Source organism: Carassius auratus, chromosome 27 (genome assembly GCF_003368295.1).
Source record: "Carassius auratus strain Wakin chromosome 27, ASM336829v1, whole genome shotgun sequence".
Lineage (NCBI taxonomy): Eukaryota > Metazoa > Chordata > Actinopteri > Cypriniformes > Cyprinidae > Carassius > Carassius auratus.
The window spans coordinates 7,368,451-7,393,755 of NC_039269.1; the positions used below are offsets into that span (position 1 = coordinate 7,368,451).

The following is a 25,305-nucleotide window of genomic DNA, read 5'->3' on the forward strand; positions in this document are numbered from 1 at the left end:
TATTATATAAAATTATATAAAATTACACATGCATGTCTTTATTTTGAAAATATTTACATTTACATACACACACACACACACACACACACACACACACACACACACACATATATGTGTATATATATATATATATATATGTGTGTATGTATGTGTATAATTCTTATTTATAAATATATTTAATATATAAATAACATAAACGTTTCATATAAACATATTTTTCTTAAATATGTGTGTGTGTGTGTGTATATATATATATATATATATATATATATATATATATATATATATATATATATATATATATATATATATATATATACATACACATACAGGGTACATTTTTATTTAATTAGATTCCTGCATCCGATGCCAGTAACATGTTTATGGGTTCCAAAACACCACCCATTCATATTTAGTGAAAAGTTTCATTATTGTATCAGTGTTTCAAGCTCTCATACAAGTGGTCTGTTTGTGTTTCAGGCCCATGATGAAATCTGTGAGCCGTAGCTGCCACAGCTAGTCAGAGGATGCACCATGGCCAAACCGGGATCGGACCGAGATGGAGCCATGGTGGAGAAGACAGCGGGGAAGAAGGTGAGCGGGATCAATCCTCAACTTGAAAGACCTTACACTTCTTTTTAGAGCAGTAATGCAACTTCTTTTTAGAGCAGTAATGCTGTTATACAAACCGTTTATTATATTCAGATCAAGGTTTTGTGCTTGCAAAGTTAGACAGAGCATGTTTTGACTGCTAGTGTCTTCTTTCATTTTAATATCATATAATGTCTCTTTCTTTCTCTCAGAGTAAAGAGAAAATCTCTCCGTTCACCAAAACCCCGAAGCTGGATCGGAGTGAAATCCTGGGGAAAGACGGGAAGTCAAAGTCTTCCATGAAACGGAAGCTGTCCTTCACCGTCAGTCCGCCCCGGAACGAGGAGCGGGATTCGGACACGGGTCAGTTTAACATTCGGTCCGCAAGGACTAGTAGCTTGTGTCTGTACCTCACTGCCGCCTCCTCCTGGTCACTTTAAGACCTGTTTTTATTGCACAAGCTGTACCATAGGGTTTTTTTATTCAAGGGTGTTATGTAACGGTTAAGCCAGCCTCATCAAATACATGGGTCTCGTTCAAAAACACAATAGCTTCGACTTAAAAATGAGCAGAAGATCATGAGGGAGTAATACAAATAAATATATATATCTCGTCATTACTTTACATGGAGCCTGAAATCTCTTGTTTTAGTGTCAATTCTGTAGTTATAAAGCAAGATACATTTAATACTGTTGATTATATAAGAAAAAACTACTTAGACAATATAATAATGAAAATTATTACATTAAGACTGAATGAGAATATCCTGCTTAGAATATTAAAACAACATATAATCAAATAACGCTAAGTGTTATAGACACTATAAACACTTTGTAAGTGTTTCTGATACGTAATATATATTAGTGTTGTTTTCAGTGCATTATTTACGTGTGAAAATGATGAAGAATTATGGAATAATGCAAAAATACAGAGCAGGACGTTTCAGAATTTAGTGTCTGAAAACTAAGAATTTCATAATTTTTAAATAAATAAATCCTAAACTTCGGATATTTTGCTTTGCAAAAAAATATATTGTGCCTTTTTAATTTGTAAAAGTGTATAATAATTATATAGGCATCGCAACATAGTTAATTAATATTTATATTTTTCTGTTGCATGACCTTAAAATAACTATTGTCTTTTATGTGAAAATCTCAAAATATAACAAAATATAAAAGCCTAGGCTTAAAACCTTGTTGTTTTATTACTATTTACATATGATATATTCCATATTCCATATGTTCTATTATATAGTATTTGTTAGTATTTTAATTAACGTTTATAAATTATATTTTCAGCTTTAGTACTTACATATATTGTTTTATTAATTTTGCTTTTTATAGATATTCCTATATAGCTTTATTTTTTGTTTCAGTTTAGTACGGCAAATTACATTTATTTCAGTTAGTTGCCAATGCAACATTTCTAATTTTGAAGTTTGTTTAATTTAATTTTGTTTAATAACCAATTTTTAATCGTTTTAGTTTACATAAATAGCATTAATATAAACAAACAAATATTGTAGATTTTCAGAAGCTCTTTGTGAATGTATAATTTTGAGGACTTCTTTGTCCCCTTGTTTTGATGGATTTGGGTTTATGATGTCATCCGTGGCTCTTAATATTCATCACGGAATCTTTGAATCCTGTGCTGTGATTTGTCATTTGAGTGAGGGGCGGAGCCTGTGGGTGTAATCAGTGCTCTGCTCTCCCGTCCACCCTTTTCCCCATCCACCTCTCGAACCCTGAACCCCTTCCCTCCTCCTCCTCTCGCCTCTCTGCTTCTGCACTGTAGATGACTCTGACCCCGGGCAGTCGAGCGATGCGTGGGGAGAAAGATTACTTCCTCCCTGCAGGATATACGCAGGTAACTGCCTCTGCTAAAGTCGCCAGCAGCTGCAAACGGTCCAAGACGCATCACGGTTTCATTTGTTTATCTGTCTCCGCCTGAGCCTCCCTCTGTATCAGAACTCTGGCTGAAACGAGTAGAAGTTCCGTTAGAATACACTAACTGCTGTTGCATGACCTTATCTGTCTGCTAGGCTTTTTGCTTCACTCTCAGAGAGACCCTAGACTTTTGGTTACATCATTCTGCGGGAATTTTGTGCTTTTCCTCGATTCGTTTCAAGAGAGCACACACACTGACACTTTCTTGGTTTCTCCGGTGCATCTGTCTCAATCGCATGCATTTCAGTAGCGCACAAAGACTCGTTGGAACAGCGTTAGATGGTTAATGCATGTGTCTTTCAGGTCGGAGAGTTTCCTACGCTGTTTTTCACTTCTGCTGTTTGTTTAAAGGGGATAAATTGTATCAGACGTCGAGGTTTTCAGGAACTGAGATGCATCAGTAGAAGAGGAGAGATGTACTCATGCGCTGTTCCTTGTTTTTCTTGTTCACTGCAGACAAAGATGGTCCGGAGAAGAAGAAAGTTAAGAAGGAGTCGGGGGCTAAGAAGTCAACCCCTGTGAACATTTTATTTGGCTACCCTTTATCAGAACGAAAGCAGATGGCACTTGTCATGCAGATGACGGCGAGAGACAACAGTCCAGGTAGGAAACGATGAACACAGAACTTTTTTTTTTTCACCTTTCATTTATGATAATGTCTCACTCTCTCAACAGTGCTATTTTAGTATTATTTATGTTCTATTATAGTATGCATTTAATATTTTAAATTAGCTTTTTTATTTTATTTTCAGTTTTCCTTTTAATTCAAAGATTTAACAATTTTGTGATTTTGTCATTTCATCAGTTTTTGTTTTTTGTTTGTTTTAGTTTGTCAGTTTTAGTTTTAGTAATTTTGGTACTTCAGCTTATTTTCATTTAGCTACCAAAGCGACATTTCTGAAAAGAAAAAATACATTTTCATGCAATATTTATCTTTTATTTAATTTCAGGCTTGTTTCAATTAATGAAAATTATTTTTAATAGTTTTAGTTGTTTATGATTTTGTCATTTTTATCCGTTTCAGTTTTTTGCATTTTTATTTATTTTTAATTTAATCTATTTTTTTGTTTTATCTGATATTTATATTTCATCTCATTCCAACTTTTTCTCAATCAGTAAAAACAAATTTTAATAGTTTAAGTTGTAACAGATTTATTTTATTAGATGCCAAGGCAACATTTGATTTTGTTTTAATCTTATATTTATATTATTTTAAGCTTAATTTAAATTTTCAAGTTAAAATTTTAAATAGTTTTAATATTTTTAGTACTTTGTCTTTTTTTATAGTTATTTTTTCCTGTTTAGCTTTAATTCATTTTAACTAAAATTTTAATTAAGTTTTAGTAATTTTAGTTAGTTGCAAGACAGCATATGTAATTTTCATTTCATTTAAGGTTAAGCATTTTTAGCCTAATATTTTTGTATTATTTTATTTAATCATTATTTCTATTAGTTTTAATGTAAAGTCTTAGCTATGTGTCCTATCATATTAAAGGTGAAAATGCCCCAAAAAAAAAAAAAAAAAAAATCTTTGCTAACTATAAAAACGCTATCTCAAACCTGCAGTCACCAGTTTATTTATGATCTGTGAGTTATGATAAAATCAGTTTTTTTTTTTTTTTTTTTTTTTTTTTTTTTTTTTTTATCAGAGCACTCACTTCCTTTTGTAGTCTAGTTAGGTCAGATTGACAATTGAGATAAACCTCATGATCTTGACGTTTTGGTGAATCGGTTTGTAATCTCAGACACCACACCGAACCACCCCTCTCAATCTCCGGCGGTGCAGAAGAAGATCGCTAGCAGCTCGTCCTCACGTCAGAAGGACAAAGTGAACAAGCGGAACGAGAGAGGAGAGACATCTCTGCATATGGCCGCCATCAGAGGAGATGTCAAGCAGGTGAAGGAACTCATTGAGCTCGGAGCGGATGTGAACGTCAAAGATTTTGCAGGTGAGCTTGTTTTATGCACATTTATAGCACCACGTCACCTGATAGCAAGCGGTCTGTAATTAATGTTTTATGCAATTAAATAATCTTATGCAATTTTGTTGTCATTGCTTATGTAATGTAGTCATTGCTGGTATTGTTGCTAATGTAAAACCATAAATTAATAAATGTAATTTTTGGATATGATGGTGGCTACAGTGATTATTTAGAAATGAATTTTCCTCAACAGCCTGATGATCATATTTGACACTCATATTTGAACATGATTTTATGGACAGTCAGGTATTCTTAAGATGCTTCAGTCCAGTAAGTGTTCATCTTGAAATATTAGTAAAAGGATTATTTTAAAATCAGTAAAGATTTCATAGCACATAGCTAAATGAAGCATGAGCTGAAGCAGGACATTCGTTCAATTGCACTAAAAGGACTTTTACTTGCTAAAAAAAAAGTATAAACTACCAATCAGACGACAGAATGCATGGAGTATATTGTGCAACAGCAACGTCTAGATCATGTTGATCATTTAAAGGCCTTAACTTGCGTCTTTATTATAAGTGGTTATAAGGGTTATAAGTTTCTATTTTTCCTTCCAATTGTAGAAGCTTATGAGCTCATATTGGTTTGTCCTTTTGTTCAGGTTGGACGCCTCTTCATGAAGCGTGTAATCTTGGTTACTATGATGTAGCCAAGGTTCTGATTGGTGCAGGAGCGGAAGTGAACACGCAGGGATTGGACGATGACACTCCGCTTCATGACGCCTCCAGCAGTGGACACAAAGATGTGAGTTTTTACTTAATTAGGCATTATTTAGGCCATAGAGCACACTGTTTTTTTTTTTTATGTCAGAGTGGACACATTTATTGACTGATGACTAAACTTTCAAAGTTGTCAAATATCTGTTGCAAGAACTTGTAGTAATTGTGAATCTTTCTGATCATCTGAATCAACTCTGTGTGTGTCTCTGTCATGTTTTGCCAAACCTTCATAGATTGTGAAGCTGCTCTTGCGTCATGGAGGCAATGCCTTCCAGGCCAATAAGAGAGGAGAGAGACCGGTTGATGTTGCTGACTCTCAGGAGCTTGAGCAGTTACTCAAGAGAGAGATCCCACTCTCTGAAGCAGAAGAGAGCTCTTCAGGTACGGAGACAGTTGGCAGCAGATTTGCCTTTTGGCATTACTTTTATTTTCTTTCTTTCCGGGTTAAATGCAAGCGCTGTCAAAATTTGCGGCATGCTGTCAGACATGCTGAGCAATCTCTAAATCCAAGCCAAGTCAAATCCATTTCCTTAATACACACTAGTCAACATTTGAAATGGATCAAAACCTTATGCTAATGTCATAGCGTATTATTAATTCCTTTTTTCTTCGTTATTTTGAATGCCACAGAATCAGAGGACCCACCTTCAGTGAATCCATCCAGTGTAGATGAGAACATGGAGTACTCTGATGCTGAAAAAGACTCTGACAGTAAATCGACCACAGTGAAAGCCTCGTCATCCATGTCAGGGCTGGATGAATACGAGTTTAAGGATGAGGAAGAGGAGGAGGACCTCAGTAAGGCACTAAATGAGCGACACATCCTACGGCGAGAGCTACGGCAAAAGGAGAAGGAGGAGAAGGAAAGGAACCACTATGCTTCCAAACAAGGCACCAAAAGCGGCCAGTCGACGCCGACATGCAAGTCTAAAAAAACCAAGGCGTTGCGTGTCTACTGTAGTTCAGATAGTTCTAGCGATGAAGCCGAGGAGCCAACGGAAAGAAGAAACTCGCCCACCAGGTTGGTCAGTGTGGATGGTCACAAAACGGATGGTAGATCGAAGAAAGAAAGCTTGACTCTCACACCAGTGGAACAGAAAGAAAAAGGTAAACAGAAGAAAAAGACCAAGAGCCAAAGCAAAAACAAGGAGAACCAGGAGGTCCGAGAAGAAGGGAAGGAGAACAGCAAGACCCTTCTTTTTTCCTCTGCAACTGTATCAGACAATTCTGATAAGAGCGTCAGGGAAGAGGACTCATTCAAAATGTCATTCAGTACAAAGGATGACACATCGGTCCACCTCTTTCACCTGTCTGTAGTCAAGTCCCCAAAGCTGAACCACAGCCAAACTGACAAGCAGACAACTCCACTGAAACAGGAAAACGCTAAGACTTGTGTTTCTATCGCAGATGGATCCTGTCCAGGGGAAGGCGTCAAATACAACCACTACACGGAGTCTGACTTCTGCACGGAAGGTTCTAGCAGTAAGAGCTGCAAGCACAAGGAGAAGAGCAAACATCACCACAAAGAGCTTAACTTGGATGGAGATGACGGCAGCTGCAGTCCTTTCAAAGACAGTAGTCTAAGCAACAGTATGGACAGTTCTGAGGCTGTCTTCAGGAAGACTGACAAAGATGGGAAAGTTGTAAAAAAGCACAAGCTGAAACATAAGGAGAAGGAAAAGTATAGGGACTATGAGGCCGAGAGGAATCGTCACCGGCAAAAAGAAGCACGCAAGGACGGACATAGGAACATGGAGTTTGATCGGGAGTTTTGGAAGGAGAATTTCTTCAAAAGTGATGAAAATGAAGAACTTGCAGGCAAATGTGAGATGCCTGCTGGGGGTTCTCCTCCGAAATCCTCAGACTCATCGCCTGTTAAAGAGGAAAGAGGGGTGTCTAAAGACAAACATTTAAGCAGTAGCAGCACTAAGGACAGAAGGCCAAAAGAGGAGCGAGAAAAGGACAAGTCCATTAAAAAAGAGAAAAAAGAGGTGCCCCTGAAAGAGGAGCGGGGAAAGGATGGAAAAGGAGATGAAGTTGATGAACGTAGTGAGGGTCTTGGCTCTGGCCGAATTCTTGACAGCTCACTGCACAGTTCAGGAGTGAAAGAAGAAGTAGATGATAAACCAGTCACTGTCAATTCAACTGACCAAGATCAACTGGAGTCTCCAGAGAAGTACTCTCGAGAGAAAAATGATAAGCGAACACCAACAAAGGATCGGGAGTCTGAAAAGTCTGATAAGAAACACACCGATAAAGATAAGAAAGTAAAATCTGAGCATTTAGCTGACAAGACTGAACCTCACAACTCTACAGATCGATGGAAAGAAAAGGAGAAATTAATGAATATTTCACATTCACCCAGTGATAAGAGCCATAAAGAGGGTGACAAGCTCAAAGCAATGTCTTTATTGAAAAAGCATGAAGAGAACAAGAAGAATAAAGACAAGCTTGACAAAAGAGCTGAGAGAGAGCACTCCTCTGGTGACCACAGAGTCAAAGATAAAACAAGTTGTGAAAAGAAAGGCAAAGCCCCCGAGAAAACAACTGATCATGGAAAATCTGACCACAATAAAGAAAAAGAACGGGACAAAGATTCTGACAAGAGGAAAAAAGAGAAATCAAAAGAGACCACCCCCTCTTCCTCATCCTACTCCAATCTAAAATTGTTATTGGAAGAGAAGAAAGGCTACGTTTGTGAGAACAACAAAGTTGTTTCGTCTAAATCAAAAGAAGAGGCAATCAAGCCTCCAGAGAAAGACAGGGATAGAAGAGAGCGGGACCGAGAGTCTGAAAGGCATCGAGACCGTGAGCGGGACCGACACAAGGAAAAGGACAAAGATCGTTCCCAGCTGAACAGGGATGGCAAAATTAGCAAGCCCAAACCGAGTGAAGTGGACTCCAAACCTAAGGTTGCACCTAATCTAAAGGATACTCGTCCCAAAGAAAAGAGGTTGGTGAATGATGACCTCATGAAGACCAGCTTTGAACGCATGCTCAGTCTCAAGGACCAGGAAATTGAACAGTGGCACAGGAAGCACTTAGAGAAAATCAAGCAGAAGGAACGCGAGCGGCTAAAGCAGCGTCCAGGAATAGACCCTGGGAAACAGAAAACTAAGGAAAAAAATAAAACCTCCTCTTCATCCAGTGAGATTTGTCTAACCAAGGAACTGACTCGGTCAAAGAGCTCAGAAGTGACAGATGGGCACCGCGAGAAGGTCTTGAAAGATGCCACCAGTGGAAGAACACTCTCGCTGGATGTGAAAGCCTTCGGGAAAAATGGACAAGTCGTAGAAAACAATCTCAGTCGATCTCCGAGACCAGAGAGTGAAAAATCTGGTGCAATGTCAAGTTCAATATCCATGATCTCTGTGGCAAGTTCAGAAGATTCCTGTCAAGCAACCACACTGACACCTAGACCAACTGAATATGATTCTGACATGAACATGGACACTTCAGATTCCCAGCCACCTTTCCTGCAGTCTTCCCTTGTTGTACAGTCCTCCAGATCACCTACTGTTCAAGATACCAGCAGTCTTCCCGAAGCGGCTCTCTGCAATCGAGCACCTTTATCAAGTAGGCATGCGTCCCCATGCTTAAGGGCTATTCTGGATGAAGAAGCCAAGGTGCCACCAGCTGAAACTACACTGACAGAAGAGTCTCAGATAATCAGTACTGCATCACAGCCAAGCAGTGAGCAAGCTGCGGTTCATCAAACCGAGATTAGCTCGCCACCTTTTCAGGAGAATCTGAGCAGTCAAAGTCTTACTAGTGCTCTTCCAGAAAGCAAAAGTCTAACTAGCAATGAAGGGGAAGGTGTCACAGTTCAGCCTTCATCACACTTGCTAGAGTCTAGTGCTAAAAACCTAAGTTGCCTCACACAGGCTAACAACGTGTTTCAGACCCATTTGCAAGAGCAGAGCAGTTCTTGCAACACTAATAGTCAAGTAGAGCATGCAAGTGTTGGCCTCCTTGACATCCCTGATGCTGGAATTATAGAGGGATCCAACAAGGAGTCATCACTAGATGTTACATTACAAGTTGCACCTTTTGAGTCTTCTGACACACAAAATTCATCTGAAACCAGTGCACCTTTGAATTCTAGTAGCCAGCAGTGGGAAAGTTGCCCCATTTCCAGTAGCGAACAGACATTGACAGCTGACTCTAGTTTGAGGTCAGAGCAAAGAGAGAAACCCATGGTTGTTTCTGAGAACAAAGTGGAAAAGAGTGGGGAGAACATCAGCAAAACAGATTGCACTCCAGGTACATCTACTGGTTCATGTAGATCAAGCTCTGAAGAAGCTACTAAACCACTGCTGAAAACAATCAGTGTCCAAGAGGATTCAGAAAAGGGTGATGCAAGAGTGCAAGAGGAAAGTACTTCAAGGTTCTCCAGTGAGCCATTGGTTACAGTTGATGCTCAACCAGAGAAACACGAGCAAGGAATTCACGCAGCTTCAGCAACAACTGTGTCTCGCTGTGCCAGTCCAGAAAGGATCCCTGAGGAGCCCATGGAGGTCTCTGAAGATGTTTCAGACAAGAACCGAATCACAGAAACGGATGTGGCAAAAGTCTTATCCTCAGATGAAGGTGCAACAACCCAAGCGTTGTCTGAAAGCAAAACTGACATAGAGGCATCAGACCAGCTTGCTGTTGAGGAGAAGCCAGACCTTCAGGATAATGTAGAACAGGGTCAAAGCGGTGCTGCTGTTCAACCTGATCATCAAGCAGAGCCTTCCAGTGGTACAACCTCAGGAAGTTCCTCCCCGATATCAGTTGTGGAGAGAGATTCCGACTCATCTGGGGCCAGAGCCAAAGTCCGCCTCCTTGAAGAAGAAGCTGACATTCAGGCGACCCATCCAAGGAAAAGAAAGATGCCTAGGGTTTCACCAACAGCCCAAGTGAACCTTACGGCTCAGCAGGTTAAAGAAAAGACGCAGCAGTCTTTAGCTGCAATTGTAGATGCACTTAAGCTTGAAGAGATCCAGCCTTACCAGACAGAGAGAGCAAACCCTTATTATGAATACTTACACATTCGCAAGAAGATCGAGGAAAAGAGGAAAGTACTATGTAGTGTCATTCCTCAAGCTCCTCAGTACTACGATGAGTATGTGACATTCAATGGGTCCTATCTGCTGGATGGGAACCCTCTCAGCAAGCTCTGCATCCCAACGGTATGCTTCCATTCTGTGAAATTAATGATTGCAACTCATTTTTGCTGATATCGGAAAAACAAAAAATGCTAAAAGCTCGCCAATTTGTTTGCTGTTGTAGATAACGCCACCTCCCTCGCTGCCCGACCCACTGAAGGAGATGTTCAAACAGCAAGAGGTGGTGCGGATGAAGCTAAGACTGCAGCACAGCATCGAAAGGGTAAATGGAAACCGAGATTATATTTATTGAACATCGGTCGCTAGATCAGGGTTTCCCAAACTAGCCACGGCCCTCTAGGGATTCATGATGGAACTTCAGGGGATTTGTGAGAATTTTTTAAAAATAAATAATAAAAAGAAAATAAATAAATATGTAATGATAAAATAGTAAAAAGTATTGTAAAAAGTATAAAAAAAATAAAAGAGAAATATTATAATGATTATTATTTTACATGTAAAATGTTATCAGATGTATTGTTTATAATATTTAGGTTTTGTAAGCTCTTTTACAGACATTTAGTTACTAAAATCAAACTAATTATGTATTATTTTCTTATTAAAAAAGTGTTTTAAATATTATGACAGAAACTTTTGATTCTGCTTAATTATATAATTGTGCTTAAAAGCATTTAAGATCAAAAATATATAGTTTTTTTTTTTAAACTTCAGATTATTTAATTTTGATTGCAATAAAAATGACATGGAAATGACAGAGGCATTTGCTCTTCCAGGAAAAGCTGATTGTATCCAATGAGCAGGAGGTTTTGAGAGTTCATTACCGTGCTGCAAGAACACTAGCCAATCAGACGCTTCCATTCAGTGCCTGCACAGTCCTATTGGATGCCGAAGTATACAACATGCCCCAAGACATCCAGGTAAGTGTCCACATTATTAGGATGTTATTTTAAATTAAAACAAGAGCATTTTAAACTTGACTGATGTATGCAAGTGTACGACAAATTTAATTTGAAAGGCTCCATTACTTTAACAGTGATCTGTCAAGTTATTTTCTGCAATCAAAATCACATCAATGGAGCTTAACTTGTTTTGAATCTGGAATGTTCTTTCAATACCTCAGGAAATTGGTTTTGCAACATATGAGTCATCTTTACAATTTTTTTCTTCCTTTTTTTTTTTTTTTTACATTTCAGGGTGACGATGGAAAGACCTCTGTTAGAGATCGGTTCAATGCGAGGCAGTTTATGTCTTGGCTTCAGGATGTAGATGACAAGTTTGACAAGTTGAAGGTACAAAAGCAAACATAACTATTAAATTAAATGCAACGCACAACTCGCATTTGTAGAAATGTCATGGTACAGTGGCCCCAAAGTATTTAAACACATTAGCCACACTAAAAAATACAAGAAATTATAGCAACAAGATCAGGGTTCCTGCTTTTTTAATGAAGGTAAAATTATGTCATTTTTAACATCAAGTAAAAAATATTTAAGCAGAATATTTAATTAAATATAGTCAATGTTTTCTACATGTCTCTAAATGTAAATATATTAGCAACACTTCAAAGTTTCAAAAAACAACTTTTATTGCAGACCTTTATTGCTTTTTAATTTCTTTGTCAAGAACAATAAATGAAAACTAGTTTAAGGTTTGACTAGTTCTGCACCTAACCACTAGAATATGGAAATACCTTTTACTGTAGCTTATGAACACACTGCAAAATGTGTCCATATTTTTTGGCTTGTTTTCTTTTTCAGATGTCTCATATTTCTTAAAGATGCATTTACTTGACAAGCAAAATGACAAAATAAGAAAGTCCTGTTTTCTTAGAAAGAGAGTCTATGATTAAAGAACAAATATCTGCCAGATGGCAAAAAAAACTTAAAGGGAAACCAATATACCCTTAAGAGATCTGTTCTTGTTTAAAACATACTTAATTTTTACTTAAATTTCTTCATATGTTTTGCATCTCAAATGAATGTATCTTGATTTAAGGATGTTTAGATATTTGTATTGGAAAGCAAAACAAATAATACTGAGGAAGATTGTAATTATTTATTTATTTCTTTATTATTAGTAGTGGTAGTAGGAGTTAGTTGTATTTTATGTAAACCACATTTAATGCCATCACTTTTTTTTTAAGACAATTTAAGTCTGGACGTTTTCTGCAAGGCTAAATTAAGACTTTAAAGACCTTTTTAAGACCTGTAGAACCATAGTCAGATAATGAAATCGCAAATAAATTTGAATGTATTTGAAATAAAGATAGCTGCTTCAATATTGTCAGCTCACATGCCGCTTTGATATTTTGCTGTCTAATGCATACATAAGTGAACTTCAGTACCTATATGACTGACTTGAATCTCTTGTTTTCTGGCAGACGTGTCTCTTGATGCGTCAGCAGCATGAAGCAGCAGCGTTAAACGCCGTTCAGCGTCTGGAGTGGCAGCTAAAGCTTCAGGAACTTGATCCCGCCACTTACAAGTCTACCAGCATCTTTGAGATTTCCGAATTCTACATCCCCCTCGTAGAGGTCAACGACGACTTCGACTTGACACCGATATGACCCGCCGATGAGACACAGAGACGACGATTTAGCAGCTGTCGGACCACGACAAGTGATGATGTCAAGACGCGAGCGTAGGACGAAAACACGAAGCACTTGACTCGGAGGTGTGCGTGCGCATGTATGTTGTGTATTTATGTGTCACGGTGCACATGTCATTGACCGGATGCTTTCAAATAAAAAATAAAAATAACATAAACGAGCGCTGCGCTTCCAGGCTAGCTGTCATCACTGGTTCAGTCTGTTTTCGCTGTTCTGGTTCCGGTCCAAATGCACTTCACCATATGAGCGCCAGATTGGCTCTGATAGACTGCAGGCCTAATCTAAAACGCACTTAACCCTGAAGTCCACCATCCAGAACGGTAGACCACGGGTCGACAGACGAGCATCGGAAAAACCAGCCTCCGGAGGGTAAAGACCACCAACGAGAAAGGTTTTCCTCCTCCGTTAAGAAAGAGATCTCAATCCGACATGTTTCTACAGTGAGTGTTCATAGATTATGTATAGATTGTGCTCCTCATTTTTTAACTTATTTTATACATACTGATTGTGCATTTGTAAATAGCCATGTAATTATTGTTTTTAACTTGTAAAAAATGAAAGAAAAACTGAGAGGACGGGAAAAAGTTTAAATATTTTGATTGTAAACTTTTTGTCTAATGTTTAATGGACCAAAGTTGTTTTTACATTGAAGCTCTTTGTTGTTGTTGTTGTTGTTGATGTTCGCTTAACTCTTTAAGCATGTGTTTTGAAATGCTTTTGTTTTTTCTGTTTATTCTTCTCTTATCCCTTTGACATTCATCAAAGCAGATGTTTTTTGACTTGTGATTTCTATAATGTGCATGCTTTCGCAGGTTCGTCCCTTTCTTAAAAAAAAAAGTTGTACCGTGGTGAGGTTTACTGAAGTGGTCCTGGTTCTTTTCTGCCATTGTGTCTGTTAGTTACATCCACTTCTTGTGTGTTGTCCCTTGTGTCTTGCGCACATTTAAAAAAAAAAAGAAAAAAAGGAAACGTTTGTTGTGGTTTCTCAATAGGAAAAAAAAATACCATTACTTTTACAGTTTTAATGTGAGATCACAACAAATCCTATTTTTTACAACGTAATGCCTTTTGAGCGATGGTTCTAAAAATGTCTATTTTAATATTTACTTGTTACATGAGGATGTACATATTTGTAATATATAATTGAATAAATTTTATTGGTTGTGAAATCAAAAAAAAAAAAAATTTTGCTCTCCTTTTTTGTCTTTTAAATCTTGGAATTTACAAATGAATATTAACGAAAAGTTAAATTCTCAACTGATATTCTCAAAAATCAGGGCATTTTGGGCACATTCATTTTTAGCTTTTTGGATACAGATGTTGTTTTGTCCAGTAGATGGCATAAGTGAACGGATTCAACAATAGTAATCAACATCAAAACTATCCATAAGAAATTTATTTATTTAAATATTAATCTCTATGATTGAATGAATATTGTCTTGGATCTATAAAACATTATTATAATTACATTATTTATATTATTATTTATATTTAATTATATGTATTATTATTTTATGTATTTATATTTAATATATATTTATGTATATTTATAAAATACTGATATTGATATAATTAAATTTCTTAAATGGTATTCTTATAATAATAAATATTTTATACATATTTACACCATATACATATGTTAATATTTAATAAAATTAATAATACTCTTTATGATTACTAAAGTAAATTATAAAAATAACTTCGAATTTTTATTTATAACATTCTTATATTTATATATACATTCTAATATATTCTTAATAAGAAAATTATTATTGCTATTATTATTATTGTTGGATAGTTAATAGAGATTGAAGCAATCTTTCAGTCAGCATTAGCAGTGTTTTTAACTACTACGACACTTGTGCTTCTGTTGAGGCCTCTTGAAACTTTAATAATTTGGCAGATCCTTTTATTCACTGACTTTCAAGTGAGAAAAAAAAGTCCCAACAGTTTATCATAAAGACAGTAATACAGTGAGCTCACACTTGTCTGGGCGCGGCGGATGTGACACAGAAGAGGGACTTCCTCTAGGGGGCGCTTGGAGGCTCAAAAAGCATATTTTTCCATCGCGCTGCATTCAGATAGAAGCCACGCCCCCTCGAGGACCCGTATGTTATGCTATTTTCCGCTCTACTCACTTCTTCCATTTCTGTGACTCACAGACGCTCATGTTTCTATTCAGAGTAAAAGGAGCCAAGACCAGAGATCCGCATGAGAGAAAGTCAAAAACCAAAGGAAAGTGTTCAGAACGCTTCAAAGTGATACAGTAAGTACACTTATATTATTCGTCAAATGGATGTTAAAATGTGACGTATGCCAGATCTGTGACGTGATAATCCAGTGTTTTTGCGTCATGTTTGTGAACACCAGTGCGTTCTTGCGGCTGCATTATTACAATAATGGGTATTTGTGGCGCTCATGAAGAGCTTCTCTTTGTTTTTGTGTATTTTACGTGAGGAGAGAACGTTTAACGTGCCACGGAAAAGTTTCTCAGTGTTCTGCATTCCAAATCTGTATTTAATTTGTTTGAATGTGACGTAGCTGGATTATTATATAGTCTAAAATTAGGAAAATGATGCATAAAAGTGCTACATCCGGTTTTTAATGCACACACTAAAATAATACGTTTTTATTTATTTCCATTGTGTACACTTAAACAAGAATGTAGTTTGTTTATTTATTTATTTATTTTTTTACTTGTATTAAATCCAAATCTATATTTAATTTGCTTGAATATGACTTAGCTGGATTATTATATTGTCTAAATTTGCTTGAAAAAAACTAGGAAATTATGCATAAAAGTGCTAAATCCTGTTTTTAATACACACACTAAAATAAAATACGTTTTTATTTAATTCTCAAGAATTCCATTGTGTACACTTAAACAAGAATGTAGTCATTTTTTTTTTTTTTTTTTTTAAGTCCAAATCTATGCCTGAATGTGACATAACTGTATATTTTCCAAGTTTGCTTAAATTATATATTTTTTATTGTTATTATTATTATTATACATTTTTTTGTTGCATGTACAAAATACAAAATAAATATTTACATTGTATTTGTGTGTATATATAGATATAGATAGTTTTCAGTGCACATCATCTGATCTGTTAATAGTTGGTCTGTGTTGATCGCAGGTGTGTGGAGTTTGGGTCAGGATGCGGCCAGCTCTGTTCCTCTGTCCCGTCCTGATCTCTCTGTTAGTCCTTCTGTCTGGACTGACCCTCATCAGCGGCTGTAACAAAGCTCTGTGTGCCAGTGACGTCAGCAAATGTCTTCTACAGGTAAAACTGATGCTTATTTATCAGTTTCCTCTCCTCTGGAATTTTTATTTTAATTGCAATTTTCACCTTTATCAATAATAGACATTCGTGCTGAATTCCATGAATCATGGAAAATATTAGGGAATTTGAAGTTCAGTAGTGAATGTTTATATATATGTATATATGCATGTTAGCTCTTCTCTAAAATATTTAAACAGATATAAATTTTTTTCTGAAAGTTTAAAATCTGTTAATCATGATTATTCCTAAAAGTCAGTATTTAATAATGATGCATGCCTTGAAAAGTAATGTAACTGACTGTAGCAGGTAGACGGTTTGAGTTTGTATTTAGAAGGAAATCTAATCATCATTAACAAAGATTCATTGTTTTACGACTTATTTTTTTTCTGCTACATTCCTCTTTGGTAGCTCAAGTTATACTTGTGGAATATTAAAAAAAAAAGTTTGAAAACATTCCCAGAATGAAATAGAATGCAACATTCCTGAGTGAAACGGAATCAGATGGAATCAGAACACACTCATTCTTTCAGGTTTGTGAGGGCAGAGCATCATTATATTGTGCTGAAGTTGCAGTCAGAAGAGTGATCTTGTGATGTTCTTCTGTCTGTTCTGCTCTCCGCTGCAGAAGAGCTGTGTTTGAGAGCAACTGGGTGTGACTCGTGTAATACTGGATCACTTTTTCCCTGGAGCGTAACGACGGCTCTACTGTGCGTGTTGTTTCTGTGTCTCTTTCTGTTGTGCAATTGGCTCAGTGTTGATTTTTAATTTTATAATTAGATGTCTGCCTTGAGAAGGTCCTTTTATTTTATTTGACCTTGAGAAGGTATTTATTTATTTTTCAAATCATTTCTATTTTCTTTCTTTATTTGGTTTCTCTCCGCTGTGATTGGATCTGTGTGTCCCGGTGAGACTGGGAGAGGAAGGGAGACGGAGACAGACAGCCGAGGTCTGGGGAGTAAACACAGAGGTTCATGATGTTAGAGGAGCAAACAGTCCACACATGCACAGATGAGAGACAAACCACAGCTGAAAGCATTCAAATATAGACCTCAGGACCATAGGATGCTGTGTGTTTGGTGTGTTACCGAGAGTTTCTAGGATCTTCTGAGTAGGACTGTCAAGATAACAAATTTTTGTTGTGCGATATATTGCCCCAGAAATAATTGGGATAATCGATATTATTGTCATTTTACAGACCATTTTATGCCACTGAATATAAAATTATAAAAATTATATATACACACTTCCAATTGACAACAAACGTACAATTTTTGAGAACATTTAGATCGTGGAAATTAAGTATCCAAATTAAGTTTTTTTTTTTTTTTTTTTTTTACAAAAAGTGCGAAGTAATGAGTAGAAAAAAAGAAAAATGTCTGTATGCACAATGAAACAGATCCCTAAACAAGACAAGACCAAAGCAGAAAACTTTTTTTTTTTATTTAAACAAGACTAAACAACATTATGTATGAGAAGCTGCAGAAGACAACATGGTGACATATATTTTTAAGTAAATATAATGGGTGATACATTTCATCACCAAAAATGATTGAGGTCATGTACCGTATTTTCTGGACTAAGTCGCACTTTTTTTCATAGTTTGGCTGGTCCTGCGACTTATAGTCAGGTGCAACTTATTTATCAAAATTAATTTGACATGAACCCAGAGAAAACATTACCGTCTCCAGCCACCAGAGGGGGCTCTATGCTGCTCAGTTCTCCTGTAGTCTACACTGAAAACATAGAGCGCCCTCTCGCGGCTGGAGACGGTAATGTTTTCTCTTGATTCTTGGTTTTAAATAAATGCGACTTATAGTCCAGTGTGACTTACCTTTTTTTTCTCGTTATGACGTATTTTTGGACTGATGCGATTTATACTCAGGTGCGACTTATAGTCCGAAAAATACGGTACATATATTGCTCGATAAGTCGATATATTGATTATTGCAACAGGCCTAGTTCTGAGTGGTTGCTAGGGCATTGCTACAGTGTTTTGGGTGGTTCCTAGGTCATTTTTTGGATGTTCTGAAGGTTGCTAGAAGAATGTCATTCAATATAAATATTTATCTCAGTATACATTTCATATCAATAAGATGGAAGGAAATGCATTCCACGTGTTTGATAGACCTCAAGTTATTGTTAAGTAAAACTACATTTTTAACTGCAATAAAGCTGAAATAAAATATTATATAAATATTAGATGAAAAAATTAATTAATTAAAATATGACTAATGTTATTAAAGTGATTCAAATAAAATTAACTGAAATGTACATAAAAAAATTTCATTATAAAAGAATATTACAAAATTACTTTAAAATGAACGTATAAAAATAAAAACGTATTTAATATTAATAAATACTATTATTATTATTATTATTAATGTATAATATTAATTAATGATCTAATATTTATAAATACTATACTATTATACAAATAAAACTAAAATAGCTGAATGTTTACAAATAATAATCTACACAACAGAGCCAAATTTTGTAATTTTATTTAATTTTTCTGTATCAAAAATCTAATAAAAGGAAACCATAAAATTTTTAATCAAATATTTAATTAATATAAAAATTTAAATCAATAAAAATATAATGATTATTTTATTAAAAAAAATTGTTCTGTATTCTGTTTCAATATCGATTTATCACTCAACCCAACTTGCCAGGAGAATTGCTAGTATGTATGCGTGTTGCTACTGTAGGTGGTTTGAAATCTGATGGAAGTTCCTGTGAATATTTGTGTGTGTGTGTGTGTGTGTGCGTGCGTGTGTGTGTGTGTGTGTGTGTGTGTGTGTGTGTGCGTGTGTGCGTGTGTGTGTGTGTGTGCGTGTGTGCGTGCGTGCGTGTGTGTGTGTGTGTGTGTGTGTGTGTGTGTGTGTGTGTGTGTGTGTGTGGTTACTGTAAGCTGTGGCTGTCAGTCGTGTGTCTCGAGGTGGGGCAGCTGAGGTTGTTTTAGTCACACATGAATGCTTTGTGGGGCAAGGCAGCACACGTTCGTTCGCTCAGAGCACACACACACACACACACACACACACACTTTCTCCTGCTCTCTGTTCTGCTGTCTCACTCGCAGCTCACGGCACAATAACAGTTAGTTAAGAGTCCTGTTGATTTCAGTTTAGTGTGCTTTATTGTCATGACAAAAACTGTATATTAGCATCACTGGGGCATTAAATAAGCTCAAAATAAGCCAGCATGAAGCATTTCTACTCGGTTGTATGTCATATTTAAGAGAAAAACTGTAAAAAAAATAAAAATAAAAAATAAAATAAAATAAAAAGCTGGAAATTTTAGAGTAAAGATTGCTATATATTTTTATTTATTTACTTTCTTGCAATTAAATTAACTGTGAGAACTGATATCAGATGGATCATCACTAAACCTTTTCTTCTGTAATGTGTCATAGTTGCAAGTAAAGCTGTAAAAAAGAAGTAATAATAAAAAAATAATTTTTAAAAACTGAACATAAAAACTGATTCAGAGGTTGAGCATTTAGATGAAAAAAATAAATGAGTTAACAAATGCTTTCAATAAAATCAAAAGCATTCGTTTACAAAAATACCAGGATGTGTGTGTATAATATTATAAAAAAAATAAAAATAAAAATAAATAAATATATATATATATATATATATATATATATATATATATATATATATATATATATATATATATTAGAACATTATTGGGAAAATACTGTGTATATTAAATCAAGAATGTATTAATTGTATTTATTAAGAGACTAGAAATGTAATAAATGAATTGTTAGAGCTGATATAAATTGCATCATAATTAACCATTGGATTTTTTAATCTTGCATTATAAGCTTGATCTCACAGCTGGACAGAATCCAATGAAAGCGTGGACTGTTTGCAGGTACGGCAGGAGTTTGTGAGGCTGTATTTGGACAGGTTGTGCTTCAGTGTCTTGAACTAAAGTAAACTGAGCTTTTATGGCTTTTATGTAGTTTGGCTCGATGATTCTTTTAAGGAATGCATGAAAATGGCACACACAATTCCCCAAACTGAGAGCACTGTGCAGGGACTGGGAATTGTCTGGGCTTGTTTCTTCTGGAAGGATCTGGCCCACGTGTGTTTTCAGGTATTGGCTTTTCTGTACTCGCTTTCATGTGTTTCTATTGTAACTCTCTGTGTTTCCTCTCCTGAACTTTCAGTTTTAATGGCACACACACACACACACACACACACACATCTGGAAACTGACCTCTCCCTCGCAACTGCTGGCAAAACACGAAACACAGAGAGCCAAATGTGTGTGTCTGTGTTCTGCTGTTTTCTCTGTAATTATAACTCTAAATGTGTCCCAGGTTTGGGTCAGTCTTTCCCCCTCTCCGCTGGGGCGTTGGACGTTTTTTCCAGCGTGGAACAGTTCGCAGCTCTGTTTCTTCTCAGCCTGGTGCTGTTTCTCATGTTTAAATGTTCTTTGTCTCTTTGGGTGGTTTCTTTTGAACTCTTACAGCTGAAAGATCTCGATGTTTCCTTCAAGACTCATGGCTCTCTGTAGCACATGTGTTTGGAGATCATGTTTATGTGAGCTAGACTTCCTCCACGTCATCTCATTTTCCCCCTGTATGTTTACCTTTCGTAATGTATATTTTGTGTGTGTGTGTGTGTACAGGGACTGTGTCAGTGCCGGCCGTCGGAGGGAAACTGTTCGTGTTGTAAGGAGTGTATGCTGTGTTTGAGCTCTCTGTGGGAGGAGTGCTGCGACTGTGTCGGTGAGATAGAAATCAACAATAACTATTATTTCATTTTATTTTGTTTACTTTGTTTATTTTTTATTTTTATTATTATTTATTTTTATTTGTATTAATTGGTTTATTTTAATCAATCAATTGTAAATTTATATATGCAAAAAAAATACATTATGAAACATTAAATTCTAAAATAAAATATTTTTAGTTTATAAAACGTATAGTCTTAAAATGTTTTGATGTGTGCATATTATACATAAAATGAGTTTCTTTTTTATTTAATATTTTTTTTTTACGTTTATATATGCATACATTATGATACAAAATACATTATGGAGGTGTTTTTTTTAAATAAATTATTATTAAATTATAAAATAAAATATTTATAGTTTTTTTTAGTCTTGGCTATAAAAACTTATAGTATTCATTCTTTTTGGTTCTATACATATTCGTAACAATACATTATGTTTTTATTTTATTTTATTTATTTTACTTTTATTTTTTTAATTTTTTTATACACCTGATTTAAAATGATACAATAAATAGCACCCATAATGTGTTTCGAAACATAAATAAATATATTTTACACTGGTTCATGTACAATAAAATAAAATGATAGACTAACATAAAATAATAAATAATGCTATAAAATAAAATAAATGAAACATGAATAAAATGAAGTGATTATTATAAGATATGATTATTAGGATTATTTAAGGTCGCACCTAGACTATAGACTGAAGAGCTCGGGTTGTGTTAACAGGTTGGGCTCAATGCCAGTCCAGGGAGAGCACTTGTAAATATTAGGACTAGTTTGTAGATGACAGGAGGGCTGGTGTAAGCTCCTCTGACAGCAGTATAAAGTGTGAGGTGAGCTGATCCAGATACTCTCATCTCTATGTGTTACAGACTCCAGGACAGTTCAGAGTACAAAAGTTTAAACCATATCATTCCTCAATACAAAAATTGGTAGTTTATGATGGTTTGGAAAAGCAAAGCACGCTTTAGATGCCACTTTTATTGTATTCGATTGGTATCCTCTTCAATCATTGCAAACCACAGAGATCATAATAATGCATGAGTGATCAAGCGTTTGCTACTGATCAAACTTTTAATTGACAGCAGGTTTTATGACAAGATTATAAAAGATGCATCATACTTAAGACAGTCTAAAAATGAACATGATGCATCCGTTTCTCACAACAAGGACGTGTCAGATTGTAGAGAGCGTTCTGTTCTAAACAGGCATTCATTGGCCGAGAGGGAGAGGAGGGATGTGTGTTGTTCCCGAGGGCCGAACCTGCCATGGTTTAGGTAATCAGAAGCAGCTGTGCTGGCAGCCGCTCCGCAGATAATCTAAAACACAAGGTCTCTACAGCGTTCTGCTGCTTATTAAAACCTCCATCCACCATCTGATTAACTTCCTTACCAGCAGTTTATCTCTGCAAGTGAAGCTGCTGTTGACAGACATGTTTTATTGTCTTTAAATATGTCAAAGTATTTACTTAAAAATAAAGAAATGCATTAATAAAAGTTAACTAAGAATAGAAATGAAAACTATTATATATGTATTTCATTTTATTGTATTATTTTAGAATTGTCCTTGCTTAAATCTTAGTTATCCTAATAAATAAACTTTTTTTTGTCTTAACTCAAATCTTAATAATCCTAAAAATCAGTTCTTATAATAAGCACTTTCATTTTTTATATCTTGTTAAAAATGACATTAAATTAAAATATATAAATATAATAAAATATATTTAATATATTAAATAAAAGTGATAAACAAACCATTACAACTACAACAAATGTCATTACTTTTGGTCTATGTAAAAAAAAAGCTTGACATATTAATGTATTTGTTTGTTTATTTATTTTTAAAAACTTAATAAATGATGACAAAATTATTATACTATTCCTTTAATAGTGATCAACATTTAATAATGATAACAAAATCAAATTGATATTATTATTAATATTATTAATAAAATAATATAAATTTAATGTAAACATTTACATTTAAATATTTAAAAAGTATAAAATGGTAACATTTGATCAAATATAAATATGAATATAAAATAATGTAAACATTTACATAAAAAAAATCTTCATTTACGATCACGTTTGCTTTTTAAAAAACGTTTTTTCCATCATGATGTGTGCACCGTGGTGAAGTTCTTCATTTTTTTTCTGTCCCGCAGGAATGTGTAACCCCAGGAATTACAACGACAGTCCTGCCACCTCCAAGAGCACGGTAGAGGAGCTGTACCGCCCAATCCCGTCGCTCTTCCGCGCTCTGACCGAAGGCGACGCCCCCATTAACATGATGGTCGTGTCGTTCCCTGTCGCCGAGGAACTTTCCCACCATGAGAACCTGGTGTCTTTCCTGGAGACGCTCGACAGCCAGAGCCACAACATCTCACTGCCCAGCAGCAGCAGCATCCATGATGGTGCGTACCACCTGACAAACCTAGGAAAACATATTAAAGCATGATTTTACCTCGTCTCAGAATACCAAAGATGATCTCTCCTCTTTTCCCCTCTTCTCCTATTCTCCTCCTCTCCTCTCTTCTCTTCTCCTCTCTTCTTGTCCCCACCTCTCTCCTCCTCTCATCTCTCCTCTCCTCTCCCATCCTCTCCTCTCCTCTCCTCTCCTCGTCTCTCCTCCTCTCCTTTCATCCTCTCCTCCTCTCTTCTCCTCTCCTCTCCTCTCCTCCTCTCCTTGTCTCTCCTCTCCTCCTCCCCTCTACTCTCCCATCCTTTCCTCTCCTCTCGTCTCTCCTCCTCTCCTCTCCTCTCTTCCTCTCCTCTCCTCTCCTCTCCTCGTCTCTCCTCCTCTCCTTTCATCCTCTCCTCCTCTCTTCTCCTCTCCTCTCCTCTCCTCCTCTCCTTGTCTCTCCTCTCCTCCTCTCCTCCTCTCCTCCTGTCCTCTCCTCTCTTCTCCTCTCCTCTCCTCCTCTCCTTGTCTCTCCTCTCCTCCTCTCCTCTACTCTCCCATCCTTTCCTCTCCTCTCATCCTCTCATCCTCTCCTCCTGTCCTCTCCTCTCCTCGTCTTTCTTCCTCTCCTTTCATCCTCTCCTCCTCTCTTCTCCTCTCCTCTCCTCCTCTCTCCTCCTCTCCTTTCATCCTCTCCTCTCCTCTCCTCTCATCCTCTCCTTGTCTCTCCTCTCCACTCATCCTTTCCTCTCCTCGTCTCTCCTCCTCTCCTCCTCTCCTCTCCTCTCCTCATCTCCTCTCCTCTCTTCATCTCCTCTCCTCTCTTCCTCTCCTCTCGTCTCCTCCTCTGTCTCTGGTTGACACATGCTCTTCCTCTGGCTCTGCTCTCATTCCTCAGATGCCTTGTGTACGGTGGTCTACTTTGATGACTGCGTGTCCATCCGTCAGTGTAAGCAGTACTGTGAGTCTATGGGTGGATCAAAGTACCGCTGGTTTCATAACGCCTGCTGTGAGTGCATCGGCCCTGAATGTCTGGACTATGGCAGCAAAGCCGTCAAATGCACGAACTGCCTCATCTGAGAGCCCTACACTGACTTCACACACTTCATCTGCTGTTTTATTGTATAAAACACATCTGACTATTTCTGCTCTTGTTTACTGATCTTGTTTCTTATTCTTGTCTTTTGGAAAATAAGGTCAAGGGTCTTTTTTGTAAATTATCGATATTGTTTGTGAATTATTACAGCAGCATGTAGAGGACATTTCTCTTTCAAATCATGGTTTCAATATTAAAAAGTTAAGTAAGCTGTTGTGTTTGATTTTCAAAATATCTCACTCATGTTTAAGGTTTTGGCCCCCTGATGATTTGAAATGATAAAATAGATTTAATCTGTATTTGTTTAGAGTTTGATTGAAGTGTTTGAGCTTTCAAATGACAAACCACATAATTTTATTTTATTCAGTTGAATGAAGAGTAACCAAAATTTAGGTTAAAATGTACTTTACCTGAATATAAATAACAGAATGAAATATAAATAATAGAATATTCTTTTAAAGTTATCTGGCCTTTAATGATGTTCACAAAATGTTAGCACAAACACACAATTTTTTACTTTGTTTCACAGAACATCTTTCTTCTAAAATGTTTTGGAATGTTCAGAGAAGTAAAAGAAACATTTCTGTATATGTTTGCAATATTATAAAATGGAATTTTGGCTTAACATTTGTATAACAGAGAAGAAACATATTTAAAACATTAAAAAAGGACATTTAGAAAACATTACCAAACCGTTTACATAACATAATGGCAATTTTTTTTTTTTTTTTTTTGCATTTCCTATATTTTTTAAGCTGTAGTTTGTTTAGGGACGTTGTGTAGTCTGTACTGAACTCCCTCACCACAGCGC

General features: G+C 36.2%; 2 protein-coding genes across 5 annotated transcripts in view; both read left to right on the top strand.

The window, feature by feature from the left end:
• The window catches only part of ankrd12 (ankyrin repeat domain 12), a 46,135-nt gene extending 32,008 nt beyond the window's left edge, over nucleotides 1–14,127 (top strand). Inside the window, exons 2-13 of one of the 2 annotated variants that reach the window (XM_026205548.1) lie at nucleotides 481–594; nucleotides 804–954; nucleotides 2,386–2,457; nucleotides 2,994–3,140; nucleotides 4,283–4,486; nucleotides 5,121–5,263; nucleotides 5,472–5,619; nucleotides 5,869–10,412; nucleotides 10,513–10,611; nucleotides 11,123–11,266; nucleotides 11,543–11,638; nucleotides 12,730–14,127. In XM_026205548.1, coding sequence (XP_026061333.1) covers nucleotides 535–594; nucleotides 804–954; nucleotides 2,386–2,457; nucleotides 2,994–3,140; nucleotides 4,283–4,486; nucleotides 5,121–5,263; nucleotides 5,472–5,619; nucleotides 5,869–10,412; nucleotides 10,513–10,611; nucleotides 11,123–11,266; nucleotides 11,543–11,638; nucleotides 12,730–12,915 — 5,994 coding nt within the window. In that variant the 5' untranslated portion in view covers nucleotides 481–534 and the 3' untranslated portion in view covers nucleotides 12,916–14,127. The remainder of the gene's footprint in view (nucleotides 1–480; nucleotides 595–803; nucleotides 955–2,385; nucleotides 2,458–2,993; nucleotides 3,141–4,282; nucleotides 4,487–5,120; nucleotides 5,264–5,471; nucleotides 5,620–5,868; nucleotides 10,413–10,512; nucleotides 10,612–11,122; nucleotides 11,267–11,542; nucleotides 11,639–12,729) is intronic. The other variant, XM_026205549.1, reaches the window with a different exon arrangement.
• A 958-nt stretch (nucleotides 14,128–15,085) lies between these two features.
• twsg1a (twisted gastrulation BMP signaling modulator 1a) lies at nucleotides 15,086–24,704 on the top strand. Of its 3 annotated transcripts, none has more exons than XM_026205551.1 (5): nucleotides 15,086–15,223; nucleotides 16,075–16,241; nucleotides 20,886–20,985; nucleotides 23,163–23,411; nucleotides 24,297–24,704. In XM_026205551.1, the coding sequence occupies exons 2-5, from the start codon at nucleotides 16,116–16,118 to the stop codon at nucleotides 24,476–24,478; spliced, it is 657 nt and encodes a 218-aa protein (XP_026061336.1). In that variant the 5' UTR covers nucleotides 15,086–15,223; nucleotides 16,075–16,115; the 3' UTR covers nucleotides 24,479–24,704. The 3 variants fall into 3 exon arrangements, with proteins under 3 accessions (XP_026061336.1, XP_026061335.1, XP_026061338.1); XM_026205550.1 differs by having other exon boundaries at nucleotides 15,088–15,223; nucleotides 16,095–16,241; XM_026205553.1 differs by lacking the exon at nucleotides 15,086–15,223 and adding an exon at nucleotides 20,727–20,797 and having other exon boundaries at nucleotides 16,095–16,241.
• Nucleotides 24,705–25,305: the final 601 nt, after the last annotated feature.

Excerpts from the sequence above, each read along its gene's own strand:
- twsg1a (XM_026205551.1), top strand. The coding sequence starts at position 16,116 with ATGCGGCCAGCTCTGTTCCTCTGTCCCGTCCTGATCTCTCTGTTAGTC. Across the intron at positions 16,242-20,885 it reads TCAGCAAATGTCTTCTACAG|GGACTGTGTCAGTGCCGGCC; the intron begins GTAAAACTGATG and ends GTGTGTGTACAG. Across the intron at positions 20,986-23,162 it reads GGAGTGCTGCGACTGTGTCG|GAATGTGTAACCCCAGGAAT; the intron begins GTGAGATAGAAA and ends TCTGTCCCGCAG.